Consider the following 18,462-nt stretch of genomic DNA (forward strand, 5'->3'; position numbering starts at 1 on the left):
TGGTGCACAAAATGAACCGTGCATCAACATCACTGTGTTCAAAGAACAAAATCATCAAAACATGATTTTCACACAAAAACAAAAACATAATAATGAATATTTACTGCAAATCAGTGTGACTTCTGCTGTTTCCTTTCAGAGACCAGTTCAGAAATGCGCGGCTTCACCTTGGCAAGTGCCACTCTCATGTCATTTTCGCAACAAAGTCTCTTCCTTTTCTTCGTTTTTATGTCCAGCAACCTCAAAAAGGATTGCTCGCAAAGATATGTTGTAACAAATGGTATGAAAATCTCCAGAGCTTTCTTAGCAATAACAGGGTACGTTACCATTTGTTGACACCAAAACGTTGAAAGCGTTGTTGTTCTGAAGAGTTGCTGTTGAACCTGGCTCTGCTGAATTTCAATGATTTCATCGAGGTATTCATCATTGACATCTGTTGTCTCAACACTAAACGTGAACGGCTGTCTCACCCATGCTGGATATGACTCTCTTGTAGGGAAGTATCCTTCGAGAGACTTTGCAAGCTCATCTAAGTCTGTGGCAATTGCTTGCTTCAGTTCAGCAGGTACAGAAATGTCTCCGATTCCAGATACATCTTCGATCTTACTTACACAGTCGTCCAGCAGGGGAAAGTTTGCGAAGTTATCGTTCTCTGTTCGTCGTTTCCATAACGGTAGCTTTTTTTGAAAAGCCTTCAGGTTTTCCTCCATGTCGATGATGTTGACTCCACCGCCCTGCATCTTTTGATTGAGATGATTGAGAGCTGCGAAGATATCAGCCATGTACGCTAAAATGAGAATGAACTCAGAATTTTTGAAGCAATCTGCATGACAATGTTGGTGCTTTTGCAAAAACAGGGCTAATTCCACACGCTCGGCAAAAACACGATTCAGCACCTGTCCCCGGGATAACCACCGAACGTTAAAATGGTACAGAAGTACCTCGAATTCAGAGCCCATTTCTTTACACAGCTCACTGAAGCGGTGCCTCAGAGCACTAGTTCGCACATAGTTCACGCATTCCACTACAATTTTTAATACTTCTGCTAGTTTTGGAGGCAAGGTTTTTGTTGCCAACGCATGCCTGTGCAGAATACAATGCGTAACAATGATGTGTGGTGCATCAGCTTTCACTAGCGCACCAAAACCAGACTTTCTTCCCAGCATGACTGGAGCTCCGTCCGAACAAATTGCAGAAACCATATCCCACGAAAGATTGTTGTCTTTGAAGAAGTCATCCACAAGTTTCTTCACATCGGCTGCCTTAGTTGTTGTTGTTGTAAGATGCTTACAAAATAAAAAATCTCCCTTTATCACCTCGTCTTTCACATAGAGCACGAATACAGCAAGCTGGCTTAGATTGGAAACGTCTGTGGTCTCTTTTAGGCTGGGTTTCTGTACAGCAATTTGAGATATCAGCTGATGTACGAAGGGCTATATAAATACATTTGATTTGATTTGGTCTCGTCGAGTTGAAGGCTGAATTTTGCCGGGCTTGAAATCAGATCTGCAGCTACTTGAGCCAAGATGTCTTTGCTCATGTCCTCTATTATGTCGCTGATGGTGTTATTTGAAAGAGGAATTTTAACTTCAGCCTCTTTTCCCAGCATGATATTCGTCATCTTCAACACAGCTGGTTTTATGAGTGTTTCACCAATGGTGTGTGGTTTTCCCTGCTTTGCAATCAGGTAAGCAACTTCGCACGATGCTGTGAGGATCGGTTTGTTGATGGGTACAAAGCCGAGAACAGGCAGAGTAGCCCTTTCATCGAATCTGGCTCTCTTCACCTTGAATTCAGCGAGCGTTGTGTTCTTGTATTTTCCATCTCCATGCAGCTTAAGGAAGTGTTCTCTTAGTTTTGCCGGTGCTAAACTAGAATTGCTCAACTTAGCATTGCAAATCATGCAGTTAGGACGCTGACTCCCATTACGTTCCGTTATACATGTGAATCCATATTGTACATATTCGTCCGACCACTTTCTTTTTTTGCTCGACATAGTAAGTATGAAGGGATTAAAATATTAAGAAAGAAATCACAAGACGTACCATCACGACAGTCACAAGTCGACTACTGAGCGCACCAAATTCCCTGCAGCACAGATAGGCCAAGCGTTGTAGCGTGATCACCTGCAGCCAACGATGGCCAAGCGAGGCGTGTCATCATGAATCATATGAGTCGGATGTGTGTCTTGACCTCCGCCGAACCCCTGAGACTGACTCACGAACCCCTGGGGTTCGATTGAACCCAGGTTAAGAACCACTGACATAGAGTAATTGAACACTGGTCACTTGGATAATGTTTACATACTGTTTTACCCACTATGTACAGTCGTGGCCAAACGTTTTGAGAATGACATATGAATTTCCACAAAGTTTGCTGCTTCAGTGTCTTTAGATATTTTTGTCAGATGTTACTATGGAATACTGAAGTATAATTACAAGCATTTCATAAGTGTCAAAGGCTTTTATTGACATTTATTACATGAAGTTGATAAAAAGAGTCAATATTTGCAATATTGACCCTTCTTTTTCAAGACCTCTGCAATCTGCCCTGGCATGCTGTCAATTAACTTCTGGGCCACATCCTGACTACTGGCAGCTCATTCTTGCATAATCAATGCTTGGAGTTTGTCAGAAATTGTGTGTTTGTCCACCTGCCTCTTGAGGATTGACCAAAAGTTCTCAATGGGATTAAGGTCTGGGGAGTTTCCTGGCCGTGGACCCAAAATATCGATGTTTGTTCCCTGAGCCACTTAGTTATCACTTTTGCCTTATGGCAAGGTGCTCCATCATGCTGAAAAAGGCATTGTTCATCACCAAACTGTTCCTGGATGGTTGGGAGACGTTGCTCTCGGAGGATGTGTTGATACCATTCTTTATTCAAGGCTGTGTTCTTTGGCAAAATTGTGAGTGAGCCCCTCCCTTGGCTGAAAAGCAACCCCACACATGAATGGTCTCAGGATGCTTTACTGTTGGCATGACACAGGACTGATGGTAGCACTCACCTTGTCTTCTCCAGACAACCTTTTTTCCGGATGCCCCAAACAATCGGAAAGGGAATTCATCAGAGAAAATGACTTTACCCCAGTCCACAGCAGTCCAATCCCTGTACCTTTTGCAGAATATAAGTCTGTCCCTGATGTTTTCTTGGAGAGTCGTGGCTTCTTTGCTGCCCTTCTTGACATCAGGCCATCCTCCAAAAGTCTTCGCCTCACTGTGCATGCAGATGCACTCACACCTGCCTCCTGCCATTCCTGAGCAAGCTCTGTACTGGTGGTGCCCTGATCCCGCAGCTGAATCAACTTTAGGAGACGGTCCTGGCGCTTGCTGGACTTTCTTAGACGCCCTGAAGCCTTCTTCACAACAATTGAACCGCTCTCCTAGAATTTCTTGATGATCCGCTAAATGGTTGATTTAGGTGCAATCTTACTGGCAGCAATATCCTTGCCTGTGAAGCCCTTTTTGTGCAGGTAACCATGATTGACAGAGGAAGAACAATGATTCCACACCACCCTCCTTTTGAAGCTTCCAGTCTGTTATTCGAACTCAATCAGCATGACAGAGTGATCTCCAGCCTTGTCCTCGTCAACACTCACACCTGTGTTAACTAGAGAATCACTGACATGATGTCAACTGGTCATTTTGTGGCTGAAATGCAGTGGAAATGTTTTTTGGGGGATTCAGTTCACAAAGAGGGACTTTGCAATTCATCTGAGCACTCTTCATAACATTCTGGAGTATATGCAAATTGCCATCATACAATCTGAGGCAGCAGGCTTTGTGAAAATGAATATTTGTGTCATTCTCAAAACTTTTGGCCACGACTGTATCTTATTTTTGGGGGATTATGTTTGTATTGCTAGGTATTACTGCACTGTTGGAGCTAGAAACATAAGCATTTAGCTGTACCTACAATAACATCTGCAAATCTGTGTACAGGACCAATAAACTTTGATTTTAAACTGTGTATTTTACAAATACATGTTATTTTAAGCCGCTAAAAGAAGGTTTAAAGGGGCCTGTTGCAGATGCTAATTTCTGCCTTCCCGTTCAGGAATGACACCTGTTTCTAAAAAGATAATCCTATAACATTACTTCTTAATTACTACACACTGCTCGGGTTTAGATGAACATACACACACACACACACACACACACACACACACACACACACACACACACACACACACACACACATCTCAGTTGGTTTATCAGTACAATCTGTTGGGGAAATGTGTAATTGCCCTGCTGCAGATGGTGTGAGGTATATTGTTATGCAGTATCCAATGAATTGATACCCTGTAAAGAGGAGGGGACTGAATTCTCCCATAGCATATTTTACCTCTCAAATGAGGTTTGTCAGGGCATATGCTCAGCCCAGTGTGATTATTAATGTTGTTAGAAAACTGCTTGCTTCATCACTTTATTTAGCTCTTTATCCCCCCTCCCCTCAGGAACTCTGGGAACTTCATTAATCAAGAGGCATACAGTGTTTCTGTGCTGCTCGTAGACAGCTTGTTGGTAGTCCCATTGGGAGCCTAGGGTTCCATTAGAATATGCCCCGAGAATGAGTGAGCGAGAGGGTGAGGGGGTACGTTCTCGCCTGGGTAGTAAAAGTAGAACGTTAGTGGTGTTTGGTTAACAGCCCCAGCCCACTACACTATGGAGACAGAAGATGATTCATGCATCTATTTGGTTGACTCCCATTGCTTTTCCTATTCCATCCTTACTGTATCTCTCTGTTGGTTTCAGCTGTTTCTAAATCATTCCTCCCTCTATCTCTCTCCTTTTATTTGTCCACCTCTCTCCTCTCTCTCCCTTCCTTTCTCACTCCCCTTCCTCCCTGTATCTATTTAAAGAGGACATGAGATCTAGGATATCAAGGTTCAGAAGTAGATGATCTGAATGGAAGACATCTGAGGTCCCTAGACACCCAGTCATGTCAAAAAGCTGCAGCCGAGAGAGAAAGTGCCAGTGCTGTTCTGCTTGCTCTCTGTGGAGAGATTTTGATCAGTGGAAGGGAATGTGTTTTGTCTCCGCAAGTGCCCTGTTGGCCACATATTTAGCTGTGGTGGTATCATAGACATGACAGCTCCTATTTCCTCTCTCTCTCCCTGTCTCTCTGTCTGATACGTATGCAGTTAGCAGTGAAGTCTCAGTCTTGCACTCTATGCCATGACAACAACTATGACAAAGAGAGCACAATGCAAGTGATAGGGGATCGATGAGACTTGATATAAAGTCAGTAGGTAAATCTACATCTGATTAGGTGGAAGAAGGAGAGGGGTTAACGTTACAGCTTGTAGTCTATATCATGGTTGTATTAATGGATCGTTCTCTGAAAATGGCCAAACCTGCTGATGTATCTATCACAGTTTATATTTGCTGGGGCATATGTTACATTTTCTCTGTTAGCCTCTTTTAGTGAGATTAATCTTGTGGCTGTCTCAGTGGCTCAGTAGGAAATACCTCTTGTTATCATGGGTTTGATCAGGACCCCTGCAGCTGTACATACAGGACTGAGAGGAGGGCACTTTTAGAATGACCATCTCTCTCTCAGCTAAGTTTGGTTCCTAACACCTAACAGCATTGCTTGCTGTTTAGGAGTTTAGGCTAGGTTTCTGTATAGCACTTTGTGACATCTGCTGGTGTAAAAATAGATTAATACATTTGATTGATTGACTTCAGTGAAATACTGTTATATTCTGTAGATTGCTGTACAGAGTTCAAACTTAACTTTACTTCTGATGAGATTAGGATCATGGGGATGGTGGATGAACCCTCGTAGGTGTTATTCTGGCTCATGGGTATTTGTCAGCCGGTATGTGAGCCTAGAGGGTCATGAGTCTGTTGTGTGGCTGCTGTGGTGCGAGTTATACCAGGGCCTTCAGTTCTGATTATCCAAGGCTGGATTGGGCTGTCTTCATGGTGTTGGTCAGTGGAGCATCTGATTGGACAGTTGACCTAAGGGGTACCAGTGGCCATTTTTCCTGCTGTTTCATTAGAGTGGCAGCTGAGTCCAGTGATCAGAAATGTTTTTATTTCTTTCTTCCCACCTCTTCCTCGGTTCTGATTAGGTGGAATACAGCAACGACTGGAAGTTACTTTTTCGTAGCAGGTTAGGATAATTCTTGTGGCAGTTTAAGAGAATTAGGTTCAGGTTAGGAAAAAGGTTAGGGGTAGCTGAAATGCTCTCCTAACTTTCTACAAAGAGTCACTTCCGACCCTAGCTGTAATTCCTATAGTCACAACCCTGTCCCTCTCTCTATCTCAAATTCAAATGCAAATTCACCATTCATCATATCACTCTCTTTTCCTCTTTCTTTCTCTCGCTCTCACCATCTTTTTCTCTCACGTTCTCTCACTTTGTATTTAGCTCTCACATTCTTCCTCCCCCTGTACTCATTCCCTCTCTGACTCTCTCCATATATCCCTCCTCCATTCCTCTCTCTCTCTCTCTTTCTCTTGTTCACAATATAAATGAGTGTGTGTATGCATGTGTGTGTGTACTGTCAGACTGTAAATTATTTTTCACACTCTACTTTAATCTCAATTGAAATTCTCCATCCTCTTTGTGTGTGTCTGCTGGTTCCCTCCATTTGTTAATCACTCTTTTCTTTGGGGAAGGGGCAGCCTGATCCTTGTGAAGACTCTTTGATTAGTTCTACGATGTGCTGGATCTGCCCAGACAGTTGACAGACATTAGCCCTCCATGGGCATCTCCATTTAGCCAAATCGACCAGAGTGGTTGTGATTGTCTCATCAGCATGTTAGTTGCCAAGCCCAGAGAACCAGAAGGCTCTTGGACATGCTGTAATACCAACTGTTAAAGGGTTTCTGACAATGTAGATAGACATTTTGTTATTTATAGAGATACCATCACATGTTTTTGTCATTTCAGGGTTGATATAAAGTGTTTTTTTGCTGGCAACATTAACATTTCCTTTGATTGCAATATTTGTACCTCCTGTGAAACTGAAGAGCTACCGAGCTTGTAGGCATGCATACTCAAAGAGGAAGCTATTTACCATCTCTCCACATTCATTTGCACTGATCAGTGGAAAATAATTTACCCCCAAATGATTTAAATATGCAACACATTTCAGTGTTCTACTACCATTCCATAATGAACTTAACCCCCATGTCCATGCATATATTCATGCATATCTCTGTCAATGTGTGTGTAATTTTCAAGTTACTGCATGTAGGCTATCATTAATATTGAGGTTTTATCTGTATATGATATATTCTGAGCTTAGTATTGCCTGTGGCTTGTTCTCTTGATACTGTTTTTTTAAAGCTCTTCTTCCTCTCAGATCCTCGCTGTGCTCAGTCCCTCTGGGACACGGGGGGGCTTGTGTAAGACGACTGTCAGCAGGGACGGGAGAGGGGTGTTTGTTGCAGAGGGACAGAGGAGAACCATGATGAGGTGGTTGTAAAAATGTTTAACCGTTTTGAGTTTTAGTCTTGAAAGGTGCCAGCTGTAGTAATTATGCAATTGTCTCTGGGTGCATTTCCTGAAGAGAAGACAGAAAAGCCCTCACAAAACCTACCCAGGAACCATACCCGGGGGAAGTAGTTTTCCCAAGCTGCAGATGGCTATATCGGTCCACTAATACAGGACGATTAAAGGCCCAGTGCACAACTTTTTAGTTGTAAAAACTGAATGCCTTCAACTGAAATGTGTCTTCCGCATTTAACCCAACCCCTGTCAATCAGAGAGGTGCGGGGGGATGCCTTAATCGACATCCAAATCTTCGGTGCCTGGGGAACAGTGGGTTAAGGGGGCACACCTCAGGGGCAGAATGACAGATTTTTTTCCTTGTCAGCTCGGGGATTCGATCCAGCAACCTTTCGGTTACTGGCCCAATGCTCGAACCACTAGGCTACCTGCCATCCCTTTTGACTGGTACTGTATTTACAAAAGTTTGGACATACCTACTCATTCAAGTTTTTATTTTATTTTGTACTATTTTCTAAAATTGTAGAATAATAATGAAGACATCAAAACTATGAAATAACACAAATGGAATCATGTAGTAACCAAAAAGTGTTAAACACATCAAAATATATTTGAGATACAGTGGGGGAAAAGGTATTTAGTCAGCCACCAATTGTGCAAGTTCTCCCACTTAAAAAGATGAGAGAGGCCTGTAATTTTCATCATAGGTACACTTCAACTATGACAGACAAAATGAGAAAAAAATCCAGAAAATCACATTGTAGGATTTTTAATGAATTTATTTGCAAATTATCTCTCTCAAATTATGGTGGAAAATAAGTATTTGGTCACCTACAAACAAGCAAGATTTCTGGCTCTCACAGACCTGTAACTTCTTCTTTAAGAGGCTCCTCTGTCCTCCACTCGTTACCTGTATTACCTGTTTGAATTTGTTATCAGTATAAAATACACCTGTCCACAACCTCAAACAGCCACACTCCAAACTCCACTATGGCCAATACCAAAGAGCTGTCAAAGGACACCAGAAACAAAATTGTAGACCTGCACCAGGCTGGGAGGACTGAATCTGCAATAGGTAAGCAGCTTGGTTTGAAGAAATCAACTGTGGGAGCAATTATTAGGAAATGGAAGACATACGAGACCACTGATAATCTCCCTCGATCTGGGGCTCCACGCAAGATCTCACCCCGTGGGGTCAAAATGATCACAAGAACGGTGAGCAAAAATCCCAGAACCACACGGGGGGGACCTAGTGAATGACCTGCAGAGAGCTGGGTCCAAAGTAACAAAGCCTACCATCAGTAACACACTACGCCGCCAAGGACTCAAATCCTGCAGTGCCAGACGTGTCCCCCTGCTTAAGCCAGTACATGTCCAGGCCCGTCTGAAGTTTGCTAGAGAGCATTTGGATGATCCAGAAGCAGATGGGGAGAATGTCATATGGTCAGATGAAACCAAAATATAGCTTTTTGGTAAAAACTCAACTCGCCGTGTTTGGAGGACAAAGAATGCTGAGTTGCACCCAAAGAACACCATACCTACAGTGAAGCATGCTTTGTGGCTGTTTTTCTGCAAAGGGACCAGGACGACTGATCCGTGTAAAGGAAAGAATGAATGGGGCCATGTATCGTGAGATTTCGAGTGAAAACCTCCTTCCATCAGCAAGGGCATTGAAGATGAAACTTGGCTGGGTCTTTCAGCATGACAATGATCCCAAACACACCGCCCGGGCAACAAAGGAGTGGCTTCGTAAGAAGCATTTTCAAGGTCCTGGAGTGGCCTAGCCATTCTCCAGATCTCAACTCCATAGAAAATCTTTGGAGGGAGTTGAAAGTCTGTGTTGCCCAGCAACAGCCCCCAAACATCACTGCTCTAGAGGAGATCTGCATGGAGGAATGGGCCAAAATACCAGCAACGGTGTGTGAAAACCTTGTGAAGACTTACAGAAAACGTTTGACCTCTGTCATTGCCAACAAAGGGTCTATAACAAAGTATTGAGAAACTTTTGTTATTGACCAAATACTTATTTTCCACCATAATTTGCAAATAAATTCATAAAAAATCCTACAATGTGATTTTCTGGATTTTATTTTCTCATTTTGTCTGTCATAGTTTAAGTGTATCTATGATGAAAATGACAGGCCTCTCTCATCTTTTTAAGTGGGAGAACTTGCACAATTGGTGGCTGACTAAATACTTTTTTGCCCCACTGTAAGTAGCCACCCCTTTCCTTGATGACAGCTTTACACACTCTTGGTAGTCTCTCAACCAGATTCACCTGGAATGCTTTTCCAACAGTCTTGAAGGAGTTCCCACATATGCTGAGCACTTGTTGGCTGCTTTTCCTTCACTTTGCGGTCCAACTCATCCCAAACCATCTCAATTGGGTTGAGGTCGGGTGATCGTGGAGGCCAGATAATCTGATGCCGCACTCCATCACCCCCCTTCTTGGTCAAATAGGCCTTACACAGCCTGGAGGTGAGTTGGGTCATTATCCTATTGAAAAACAGACGATAGTCCCACTAAATCCAAACCAGATGGGATGCCGTATCGCGCCAGTATGCTGTGGTAGAATGCTGGTTAAGTGTGTCTTAAATTCTAAATAAATCACAGACTGGGTCACCAGCAAAGCACCATCACACCACCTACTCCATGCTTTACGGTGGGAACTACACATGAGGAGATCATCCATTCACCCACAGTGCGTCAGACAAAGACACAGCAGCTGGATCCAAAAATCTCACATTTGGACTCCAGACCAAAGGACAGCTTTCCACCAGTCTAATGTCCATTGCTCATACATACAGTCTCCTCTGAACAGTTGATGTTGAGGTGTGTTTGTCTTTATTTGTACTATTTTCTACATTGTGAAGCTGATTGAGAGAATGCCAAGAGTGTGCAAAGCTGTCATCAAGGCAAAAGGTGGCTACTTTGAAGTATCTCAAATATAAAATATATTTTGATTTGTTTAACACTTTTTTGCTTAGTACATGGTTCCATATGTGTTATTTCATAGGTTTGATGTCTTCACTTTTATTCTACAATGTATAAAATAATCCAGATAAAGAAAAACCCTTGAATGAGTAGGGGTCTCCAAACCTTTTGACTGGTACTGTATATTTGTTTGATTTTTCAGGGGGTGCTGCAGCTGCCTCAGCACCCCTACTTTCTGTGGCTATGGCAGGAAGTGGAACACATCCTCCTCCTGAGGCTGCTTAGTAACCCCTCTACTCCTGCTGTAGCCTACAAGAGGTTTCAAGGGCTGAGGCAACATGAATAATAGCACATTATTATGGCTTATACTGTTGACCAGATTCTGACTCATAATAGTAATAATAAGAGATTCATAATACTGCTTCACTTAGTGATCCCCTGATTAACAAGTCACTCTGAAATTCAGTTACACATCAATTAGTTAATCATTAGTTCAACATTTAACTCAATTCAAATGTACATATTGATAATATTAATCAGAACCAAGAATAATATGCATATTTGTTTCACAATCCTGGCTATTGACTATTGTCTTTTGTGTGAATACCAAAGCTCCCCTCTAAATATGAGTCGAGTACTCCTGACAAAACCGTACTAGTGGTAAAATATCAACTGCATGCGTGACTGAATGAGTTTGATGTGATGCTCAGGAGGGGCCCAGGGGTATGCTGGGCCTGTCGTATGGGCCCGCCGTATGGGTCGCCTCACAGCTTATTACTGTGGCATTGACATCATATGCAGCTGAGCAGCCCTTCTGGGGTCTGATGGGGTTTCAGCGGTTGGAAGTGTGACTTCTCTGGGTCTGAAGCCTGCCTCTGTCTCTAGCTATCTCTCTCCCGGTCTCTTTCTCTGTCTCTCTTTCACTCTCTCCCCGTTTCAGAGGGTCTCTATCTGCTGTCTGTCTGCTCAAAGAGAGAGGGGGAGTTCACAGCCGGCGCAAGGAGGAAGGGAAAGAAAGGGATGAAAAGAGAGAGGGAAAGGGCGTCCGAAGATAACAAAAGGAGTATAGTCCTGAAAGGGTGAATTTACACATTAAAGACCCTCGAAAAGTTTGGCATTTGCACATCCAAACCAATGTACCATACATACTCCACACGCCACAGTCTCTGGGATTCTTAATGCAATAGTTGCCATTTTAAAGATACTGTTTACATTACATTTCTTCGGTAATAATATACAGTACATATTCTTTTTGAAGAGTAAAATGAACTGACATATAAATAGATGTTAAGTGAGCCAGGCAGATTTAAAAGGCATAATGGTAGTGTTGTTGTCATGGTACTGATCTCAGTATCAGTGGCCTTGACTGAGCCTGCAGAGTCAAGTGCTTTGAATTCACCTATTGAGACACATCAAAGACAATCTATCTAGTAGGTCACACACAGCAGCTCAAAAGGTTTGTGAAAAAACCAACAGTGATATCCAGGACCCACTCCACCGGGAAATATAGTGGCACCTGAACATTGTTGCAATAAATATGTACCAACGAACGAAATCAAGACTATTTCCCGTTACTATTGTGTTTTGATGTCTTTTTCAATCTGTGTGGGGAAATCATAAAAGTGCATCTGACTGTTGTCGTCAAGGGAGTTTATTCCACTGTGGTTCATTCTGTTGGGATTTGTTTAGCTTGATTTAATTACATGACAGGTAGTCCCACCTGAGGAGGCACTCAATTACTGGTGCTCTCTTTCTCTCTCATTCTCTCTCTCCCTCTTTTTTATCTCTCCACAGTTTACCTGCAAGTTAATTGATTGTTTTTCTCTTGTTCTGTCTTGTTTGATTTACCCTCCTGCAGGAGTAAGAGCTTAAGTAAGCTCCTCCAGGACCTTTTCTGCCACAACACAACTCCCCGCTTCTCCTCCAATCACCCCTGGACACCTACCACTGAGGAAGAGCTTCAGGAGACTACCGGGAGAGTCAGATTCCTGCCCCTGGAATACCAACATATGTGCATCCTTTTACACGTTTCATCCTTAATTTCAAATCCACCTACTCTGATTACAAGGGGGGGGGGGACGTTTGCTAGCATCTCTGGCCTCTTGGAATCGATCATGTGGGAACTGTTCTAGTTTTGAGCCTGCGTTCCTTCAGCTGTCTCGGCCCTTCTGGTGTGTTTCTATTGAACACTTTCAGGAACTAACACATACATCTAGTACTCTGCTGCAGGGATACATTGGTACATTGTAACCTAACAACAAGCCCTATCAAAAGAGGTAAAGAGGAGCGGCCCATCTTGGAGTGTGCCCACTGGGCACAGATGCAATTCAATGTCTTTTCCACGTTGGTTCAACCTAATTTCATTGGAATGACGTGGAAGCAACATTAATTCAACGAGTGTGTGCCCAGTGGGTGGTGTGTTAGAGCTAGTGGAAGATACACCTGTGGACTTATAAGAGGCTCTGCAGAAGAAGACCTGATCCTTCCTGAACTATAAAAACACAGGGTCTCTCTGAAGAGATATCTGTCCATCTTTTCTCTCTGGGTGGAGAAACCCCTTCCTGCACTCCGCCAGCGTCACACCTCCGGGCCTCTTAACGATTGCTCTACATCTCCCCATATCTGTCTATCTTTCTTTTTCACCTGTCTACTTCACTTTGCCCTCTCTCAATTTCTCTCCTCCTCCCCATTCATTCTCTTTTTCTCCTTTTCCACAACACCCATTTCTGTCACATGCTCTCTCTGTTTTCATAATTAACGATGCTTCTGTACCAATTAGACATTCAGTCGGTGCGACCCGAACCCTGAGAGCCCCAGTGGAAGCAGGGACCTTTGGTGTACTGCTGGTGTGTGGATCGTGCTGTCCTAGACCTCCATGCCCCAGTACCCCCTGTCATTGGCCTTGGCTGTGAATGTCACGGCGCCGGCTGCCCACGGCTGAATCGTCCACAGGGTCACAGGGCTGGCTCTTTTATTTTCCACAAGGGAACAAAAGTTACTCCTCAGCCCCAGTTGGGCCCTGACAGCTGCCTTCTGGAATTTAGTGTTTTGGTCTAATTAGAAACTTTGTCTGACCTCAAGAGCTTATTCCTATTATACTTGGAGGGAGTTTTCATTTGAAGCCTTTGTTCGGTTTTGGTTTTTACCCTCTTCACCAGATTCAAATAACAGCTGAAGCCCAGGATAATTGCCTTTGGCTGAGAATGTGAATGCAGGTTCCTTCCAAGTCATTGCAGTGGATTATCATGAATTATCATTACCGTGAAGGTCACACCCTGTAGGTTTTTCTCCTTCGTTGTTTGATCCAGCTCCATCTTCCACTTGACGCTAACACTTCACAGGGATTGTGCATAAAGCCGGGCACACCTTTTGCGTGTGTTCGCTATAGGAAGCCTTAAAAAAAAACTTGTTTTAGTGTATTCCTCTCTAGAGAGCAGCGCACAGCTCCACAACAATCAACTGCGGTGATTTTTTAACCAAAATAAAGGCCCTTGAATGGAGTAAAATGAGAAATAAAGGGCAGATGGCAACCTTGCTTTAAAACATCAACGAATTCATTAATACAACATTGGGTGGTAGAGGAATTTGGCAAAGTGCTGAAGTAGCCCCCCCCCCTCTCTCTCTTTCTCTGTCACGTTCCCTCTCTCACTAGAGACAGGGGATCAGGTAGCAGAGCAGAAAGACCGGAGGTTGATCCACAGTGCCCCTGCTTCTCTGTTTGTTGTGTTTTTGTTTGTCCCCCCACCCGTCCGTGCATGTAATGACCCATCACCTTCGTCAGCCTCAGGAGAGATGCCTATACTCGAGATGGCAGTGAGCCTAGTCAAGTCCCTGTACTGGGAGGTGTTCCCCCCCATGTCCACGTGTAGGGTCTACTGCACCCCTGTGTTCCATGACGGCCTGCTCTATGTGCTCGGGGGCTGCAGTGAGACAGGCCTGCCTCTAGACACTGCCGAGGTGCTGGACATAGAGAGCCAGACATGGACCCAGTTACCTCCACTCCCTACAGCCCGTGCGGGGGCATCAGCGGTGGCCCTGGGGGGTCAGGTGATGGTAATGGGGGGCATGGATGGCCAGCAGAGCCCCCTGTCCTCCGTGGAGGTCTACAACCCTGACGAGGGCAAGTGGGAGAGGAAGGCCAGCCTAGGACAACCCTCCATGGGCATCACCTCATTAGAGAAAGGTAAGAGTCCACCTCATACTGTACTACTGCTGCAACAGGATAGTATAATGTTGAGCTCCAACCCTCTCACTCTGCAGTTTAATAATTGAACTGTGAATTGTACTGGAAAAGGCTTTCCACCACCCTGACAAGTTCTCTCAGGAGCAGGTTCTCTTTAGTTCTAATTAACTAGTGTCACTAAGACTTTTAAGACTGTTATGCATATTGAGGAGCTTTAGTTGTTGTCTCGAGCTGTGGTTTAGAAGAATACCTCATCCTGATTAAGTAAACATATTGGATAGGAAACCATTTCCCCTTTCCCTGTCATCTGAGAGTTGTCTCAAGTTTTGTACAGCACCAGTCAAAAGTTTGGACACACCTAATCATTGCAGGGTTTTTCTTTATTTTTTACTATTTTCTACATTGTAGAATACTAGTGAAGACATCAACACTATGAAATAACACATATGGAATCATGTAGTAACCAAAAAAGTGTTAAACGATTCAAAATAGCCACCCTTTGCCTTGATGACAGCTTTGCACACTCTTGGCATTCTCTCAACCAGCTGCACCTGGAATGCTTGAAGTTCTTGAAGGAGTTCCCACATATGCTGAGGTAGGCTGCTTTTCCTTCACTCTGTGGTCCAACTCATACCAAACCATCTCAATTGGGTTGAGGTCGGGTGATTGTGGAGGCCAGGTCATCTGATACAGCACTCCATCTCTCTCCTTCTTGGTCAAATAGCCCTTACACAGCCTGGAGGTGTGTTAGGTCGTTGGCCTGTTGAAAAACAAATTATAGTTCCACTATGCTCAAACCAGATGGGATGGCATATCGCTGCAGAATGCTGTGCTGGTTAAGTGTGCCTTAAATTCTAAATAAATCACAGACAGTGTCACCAGCAAAGCACCCCCACACCACCTCCTCTATACTTCAAGGTGGGAACCACACACGCAGAGATCAGCCGTTCAACTATTCAGTGGTTGGAACCAAAAATCTATTTTTCTTATTAGTGTCCTTAAGTAGTGGTTTCTTTGCAGCAATTCAACCATGAAGGACTGATTTGCACAGTCTCCTCTGAATAGTTGATGTTGAGATGTGTCTGTTACTTGAACTCTGTGAAGCATTTATTTGGGCGGCAATTTCTGAGCTTGGTAACTCTTATGAACTTATCCTCTTTAGCAGAGTTAACTCTGAGTCTTCCGTTCCTGTGGCAGTCATCATGAGAGTCAGTTTCATCATAGTTTTGGTTTTTGTGACTGCACCTGAAGAAACTTCAACGTTTTTGAAATGTTCCGCATTGACTGACCTTCATGTCTTAACTTCTTGTGTCGAGCCATCCCGGATCCGGTATCGTGACTACAGCCTCAAGCTCATTACCATAACGCAACGTTAACTATTCATGAAAATCGCACATGAAATGAAATTAATCTATTTGCTCTCAAGCTTAGCCTTTTGTTAACAACACTGTCATCTCAGATTTTCAAAATATGCTTCTCAACCATTGCAAAACAAGCATTTGTGTAACAGTATTGATAGCCTAGCGTAGCATTTAGCGTTAGCATTCAGCAGGCAACATTTTCACAAAAACCAGAAAAGCATTCAAATAAAATCATTTACCTTTGAAGAACTTCGGATGGTTTCAATGAGGAGACTCTCAGATAGCAAATGTTCAGTTTTTCCTGAAAGATGATTTGTTTAGGACAAATCGCTCCGTTTTCTGCGTCACGTTTAGCTACGAAAAAAACCTGTATCCAGGATTGTGTAAATCTATCCGCAAGCTCATTAGCATAACACAACGTTAACTATTCATGAAAATCACAAATTAAATGAAATTAATCTATTTGCTCTCAAGCTTAGCCTTTTGTTAACAACACTGTCATCTCAGATTTTCAAAATATGCTTTTGAACCATAGCTAAACAAGCATTTGTGTAACAGTATTGATAGCCTAGCATAGGATTATGCCTGTCTTTCAGCATGCAACATTTTCACAAAAACCAGAAAAGGATTCAAATAAAATCATTTACCTTTGAAGAACTTCAGATGTTTTCAATGAGGAGACTCTCAGTTAGATAGCAACTGTTCCGTTTTTACAAAAAATATTATTTGTGTCGACTAATCGCTCCGTTTTGTTCATCACGTTTGGGTATTTTAAATTTTTTTTTAAATCTAATAATATTAAGTCATTAAAACACAAACTTTTTTCCAAATTAACTCTATAATATCGACAGAAACATGGCAAACCGATGTTTAGAATCAATCCTCAAGGTGTTTTTCACATATCTATCGACGATAAAATCCTTCGTGGCAGTTGACTTTCTCTTCTGAAGAAATGGAACGCGCATGGACCTACAGATTACGCAATAATTTCGACACAGGACACCGGGCGGGACACCAGGTAAATTTAGTCTCTTATGGTCAATCTTCCAATGATATGCCTACAAACACGTCACAATGCTGCAGACACCTTGGAGAAACGACACAAAGGGCAGGCTCATTCCTGGCGCATTGACAGCCATATAAGGAGACATTGGAACACAGCGCCTTCAGAATCTGGGGCATTTCCTGTATGAAACTTCATCTTGGTTTCGCCTGTAGCATTAGTTCTGGGGCACTCACAGATAATATCTTTGCAGTTTTGGAAACGTCAGAGTTTTGTCTTTCCAAGGCTGTCAATTCCATGCATAGTCGAGCATCTTTTCGTGACAAAATATTGTGCTTAAAACGGGCACTTCTTTTTATCCAAAAATGACATAGCTCCCTCATAGGTGGAAGAGGTTTAAGTAATGATGGACTGTCATGTTTCTTCGTTTATTTGAGCTGTTCTTGTCATAATATGGACCTGGTCTTTTACCAAATATGGCTATCTTCTGTAAACCACCCCTACCTTGTCACAATACAGCTGATTGGCTCAAACGCATTAAGAAGGAAAGAAATTCCACAAATTTAAGGCACACCTGTTAATTGAAATGCATTCCAGGTGACTAACTCATGAAGCTGGTTGAGAGAATGCCAAGAGTGTGCAATGCTGTCATCAAGGAAAGGGTGGCTACTTTGAAGAATCTCAAATACAAAATATATTTTGATTTGCTTAACACTTTTTTGGTTACGACATGATTCCATAAGTGTTGTTTCATAGTTTTGATGACTTCACTATTATTGTACAATGTAGAAAATAGTAAAAATAAAGAAAAACCCTGCAATGAGTAGCTGTGTCCAAAATGTTGACTGTTACTGTAAATACACTATATAGATCTTTAAAAAGGAAAGGTAGACAGTAGACACATACGCATACTGTCATTTTAACTTGTACATTTGATAAGAAGGTATCATTAATAACGACACATGATTTCTTATGTTTTTACTTTCTTCGAAAAGGTCAGAACAGATATGAGGCATAAACATTCTTTATACCACGGCGTTGTTGAATACTTGTTTCTGATTGGCTTGAAGGGCATTCTAAGGGATAATCAATAAGGGGCTCTGCGTTCTATGGAAAATAATGAAGGACCCGGAAGGTGTGTTCCACGACACGCAGAGTGGAACTGACCTTCCACTGAGTAGCATTATTTTCCAGAAAATGCATAGAGCCCTGAGTTGATAATCCCTTTCATACCAGGGTTATAATTTAGCACATTTGCCACTAGAAATGTGTTAATTTGCTGGTAGGAATGTTTTCAATTCAACTTTTGCTTTCAAAAGCAGCTCAAACAGAACATTTAAGGATGAACTATAGCCAATGAATTCTACCGAGCTGATATATCGTGGTCTATAGGGTCTAATCGTGAATGCTGATTGGTTAAAACCGTAAATGGTGTCTATTCCACCATTTACCACCGGCTAAATCTAAAATGCCTATATACTCTGTTCCATCTGACTGCTCAATCCACTGTCTCGTCAGCC

At 42.8% G+C, this 18,462-nt stretch overlaps 1 protein-coding gene across 1 annotated transcript in view; it reads left to right on the forward strand.

The window, feature by feature from the left end:
* Positions 1-12,259: 12,259 nt before the first annotated feature.
* LOC115132154 (kelch domain-containing protein 8B) overlaps positions 12,260-18,462 on the forward strand; it is a 123,525-nt gene continuing 117,322 nt past the window's right edge. The window contains exon 1 of the mRNA XM_065020701.1: positions 12,260-14,578. Coding sequence (XP_064876773.1) covers positions 14,188-14,578 — 391 coding nt within the window. The 5' untranslated portion in view covers positions 12,260-14,187. The remainder of the gene's footprint in view (positions 14,579-18,462) is intronic.

Source organism: Oncorhynchus nerka, linkage group LG7, assembly GCF_034236695.1.
Source record: "Oncorhynchus nerka isolate Pitt River linkage group LG7, Oner_Uvic_2.0, whole genome shotgun sequence".
NCBI classification, from domain to species: Eukaryota; Metazoa; Chordata; class Actinopteri; order Salmoniformes; family Salmonidae; genus Oncorhynchus; species Oncorhynchus nerka.